The sequence below is a fragment of the Protomyctophum bolini genome, assembly GCF_963924005.1.
Source record: "Protomyctophum bolini genome assembly, chromosome: 13".
Classification (NCBI taxonomy): Eukaryota; Metazoa; Chordata; class Actinopteri; order Myctophiformes; family Myctophidae; genus Protomyctophum; species Protomyctophum bolini.
The window spans coordinates 32451544-32455849 of NC_137874.1; the positions used below are offsets into that span (position 1 = coordinate 32451544).

A 4306-nucleotide genomic window follows, 5' to 3' on the forward strand; every position below is an offset into this window, starting at 1 on the left:
CGATGGCATGCTCTCAGTCAAAATGTACTTTCCGCCAGTTCTAAAAGCTAGTTGGAGCGCACAGAAACTAACCCGTCCTATACTTGACAACACACACACACACACACACACACACACGCACACACGCACACGCACACGCACACGCACGCACGCACACACGCCGGAGATCGGCTCGGCTCGACTCCACCGGAATGTCAGCCAAGGTTATCCGATGACAGATAGAGGGGAGTGCATGTTTAAAAAGGTGTCCATTTGCATTCGGGTGACAGGAAAGGCCAGTGGTTGGAAAGAAGAAGGAGAGGGGGGGGGGGGGGGGTCGGGCTTTACTCCCTGAAGGTTCAGTCCCTTGCTGTAGCCTTTTGTCCTTCAGCAAGATCATTACATCCCGTTAATAATACCACCTGCCACGATAATATGCCACTGAGTCATGTGTCTGCTTCGGGCGGTGTTGATACGATAAGCTGCACAGTGCTGCCATTCAGAGGGGAGCCCTGTCCCACCAACGCACTTATAAGTACAGTATGTACTGTACGTGTCAGGGACGTGTACTGTAAAGCACTGTTTCCCCAAACACTGGGTAGGGACCCATTTGTGGCTCACGGACAAACTTTTATGGGGACTTTTTTGGTTTCCTATATACATTTAGTTTTTAATTCATATTATATATTAAGAAAATGTTTCTTTATTTATTGAATTAATACAAGAAAAAAAAATCTAAGAACTGCCATAAAGCGTTCGACCTATACCAACCGACCTGCCGGCCGGCCGACCTACCTACCTACGGCGGCTTCGATCTCGCCCCTCCTCCCATGGATGTTGAAAGTCAGATTAAAGCTTTTCATTATGGTGTGGATTTCGTCGTGGCATACTGTACGCTTAAGTGATTTGGGCTGCTTTTTGCAGAGTTAAAGGTAGGTTAAAATAAGTTAAAGTAAGTGTAAATAGCACTATACACCGATAGTAATCATTGCTGAAGAGTACGGAACCAGTAGCATCGTAGGCCTACCCTAATGCCTACCCCAATTTAGAATTAATAAAAAAAATGATGGGAGCTAAATGTACAAAAATGCATATCATGATCAGTGAAAGAAGACATTAGACTAGCGACTGAAAACATTAGTATTCATGAACATAGCAATAAAAATCAAGTGCAAAGTCTGGTCAAATACCCAATAGTACAACAGGAGGGGAAACAGCGACACCTTCTAGGCCATGAATGAGAACGCGCTGGCGTTCATTTGGATGCATTTTTTCCCCGGCTGAATGGCAGCCGCCCCGCCTGGGAGTGCGTTTTGCTATCTCCTCCTATGAATAGTGAATCTATATTCCATGTTGCTCTCGAAAGAATTGCTTTAACAGTGACAGTGATAAGACCTGACTACAACCCTAACATTATAACAGTGCGATTGTGCCTCTGACAGCATCTGAGGGGAAGCGTGCGTCTCATTAAATGCTTCTATAACGCAAGCACAAGAAACTGAGAATCCTGCTGCTTTGTGTGTGAGATTATTTTATTTATTTCGCCACTAAAGATGTCAGCGGTGATTTAACAAAGTTGCATCTATGCCGAAGGTTTTGCCGGGTGGGCATAAACACAAACGAGCACCGGTTACTGTCTTGTTCTGGTCCTCAACGGTGGGTCTGCGGACCATCACGGGTCCAAATGGATTGTTGTGGGTCTATGTGGGTGAAATGGACCCTTAGAGATGGGGTGCCGATACTCCCCCCTCCCCTAAAGCGGGGGGGGGGGGGGGGGGGGATGCAAGTTTCCAACTTGCATCGTTTCCAAGTAGGCCGACGGGCACAGGTCTAGTTTTGTCTAGTCTAGTAATTGTCTCATAAGACGCAATGGAAAAGTTCTAACTGCACTCGCGTGTAAAAACTTTCAGATGCTGTTTTTCTCCCAGTGTGGAGGAAGAATGATTAGGATTTTGATTGTGATCTCTCGCCCTTGAAATATATAATCCTTGGTTTCGGTTGTGTTTGAACAATAATAGCAATTCAAAGCAGTTGTCCTCAAAACCACACCTCCAGTCGCTGTCATAAGAACGGGAGGTGTGGTCATGACCACGGCAGCAGAGCCTCTCCTCTCCTCTCCTCTCCTCTCCTCTCCTCTTCTCGCAGCCTATAAAGGCTCAAACCTCAGCCAGTCACAACACAGATTGACACACTTTTCATCCAATCGCGTCGCAGAATGGACTAGTCTGACATCACAGACATCCATATTTGGACAAGACGAGGCCCTCTGCATTTGGGCAGGGCTGACTCGTTGTGACATCAGACTGCAGTCCCAGCTCCTATCACTCTTTAAGGAAGTTGCACTCTGCATGCCCATTCCTGGACCGGACAGACATACGTCATCCTTCATAAGCACTTACTTATAAGCAAGCAGCAGCAAGGAGGAGCAGAGCAGAAGTACTAACCCAACCCCAAGAGATGGAAGGACTAGAGGCATTCTACTCGACCGTCGCACGCAGCATTAGCTGCCCACAAGACGCGGTCGTGTGTTTCGTTCACTGGGGCATTATTAGGAACGGATTCAAGTGCCTGGGCTCTGGAGACGAGCCGGGCGTCGCCGATAAGAGGTCAGAGTTGCTCCCCACCGACTGGAACCACAACAGCGGGCTGTACACGCTGCGCTACCAGGACAGACAGGGCACCGGCCTCTACCTGCTCAAAGCCCAGACCGTCGAGGACGCCGTCGTGATCAACCTGATCAACTCCGACACGCTGCGGGACTCGGACCTGACGGTGAGGACCGGCGACCACACCGACGCCGAGCAGCTGCAGTCGTTTGACCGCGTGTACAAGGACGTCGACGGCCTGGCGGAGAAGGTGAGAACGCAGCTGCTGTCGCCTCAGGAACCGCCAAAGGAAGCGCCTCAGAAGCCGCCGCAGAGAGCGGCCGCGTGCGGCGACGGCGACAACGTGGGACGAGGATACGACGAACGGCACGACAGAGATGAAGACTACACTTACCCCGGCGGATATATGCCGCAGCCGCAGCGGCCGCTGAATTCCCCTTGGAGACCTCCGTACGCCGCGCCCGATGTAGGGAGCGGAGATCTGGATCCGCTGAATCCACTGGGCAGTGGGATGCAGTGGGACCCACGGAACGCGATGCCGCCACGCTTTAGCCCGTACGGCGGGATCCCATCAGCGATCCTGCCTCCGGGGGCCGTGCCCCCGGGAGCCCGCTTCGACCCGTTCGGACCGCCCGAGCCCGAGCCGGACCACCTGCCCCCTCCTGGGTTTGACCGTGGGCCCCGCCGTGAGTTCCGCTTTGACCCGCCTGGACGACACGGACCCAGGCCAGGACCACCAGGACCGGAGTTCTCTTAAGACCCCCTGCAGGCTACGCTGGTTGTGGAACCCTTCTCACACACGTCTTTACTGACCGCCACTCCCGTCCCACATTAAGTGCCATGTAGTCCTACGTAATTCTGCAATAATCTCGTCGTATTTTTTTCACTGAACTCCAAAAACGAAAATGACAGAGAACAAACTCGCCCGCTCCCACAACGTTTGCATGGGGTCTCCCAAAGGACCAGTCCCAACACAACCCGCCCGCACCCACAACATTTGCACGGCGTCTCCTAAAGGACCAGTCCCAACACAACCTGCCCACACCCACAACATTTGCACGGCGTCTCCTAAAGGACCAGTCCCAACACAACCTGCCCACACCCACAACATTTGCACGGTGTCTCCTAAAGCCAAAGGACCAGTCCCAACACAACCCGCCCACACCCACAACATTTGCACGGTGTCTCCTAAAGGACCAGTCCCAACACAACCCGCCCGCACCCACAACATTTACACAGTGTCTCCTAAAGGACCAGTCCCAACACAACCCGCCCGCACTCACAACATTTGCACGGTGTCTCCTAAAGGACCAGTCCCAACACAACCCGCCCGCACCCACAACGTTTGCATGGGGTCTCCTAAAGGACCAGTCCCAACACAACCCGCCCGCACCCACAACATTTGCACGGAGTCTCCTAAAGGACCAGTCCCAACACAACCCGCCCGCACCCACAACATTTGCATGGCGTCTCCTAAAAGACCAGTGCTAACACAGGGCTCAAGAATAGGGTTTATTTTTAGATAATATATAATATATTTTATATTATAATTGTGTTGCAGATAGCACTTCATAAATTGCATATCTTCATAGACAGAACTATCATCAACTGTGATTTCATGTTTTTTTTGTTTTCTATGAACTCCTAACCCGCCACCATTGGCCCCGGTGCTGTGGCTCCATGCTAGCTGGATGCACCTGTTATTTTATTTTGAAAACCCC

The 4306-nt window shown here is 51.3% G+C and overlaps 1 protein-coding gene across 1 annotated transcript; it reads left to right on the forward strand.

Annotated features, from left to right (window-relative positions):
• Positions 1-2436: 2436 nt before the first annotated feature.
• Positions 2437-3342, forward strand: LOC308327622 (proteasome inhibitor PI31 subunit-like; the record flags this gene model as incomplete). Its single annotated transcript, XM_080781145.1, has 1 exon — positions 2437-3342. One exon carries the CDS (start codon positions 2437-2439, stop codon positions 3340-3342), a length of 906 nt encoding a protein of 301 aa, XP_080637271.1.
• Positions 3343-4306: the final 964 nt, after the last annotated feature.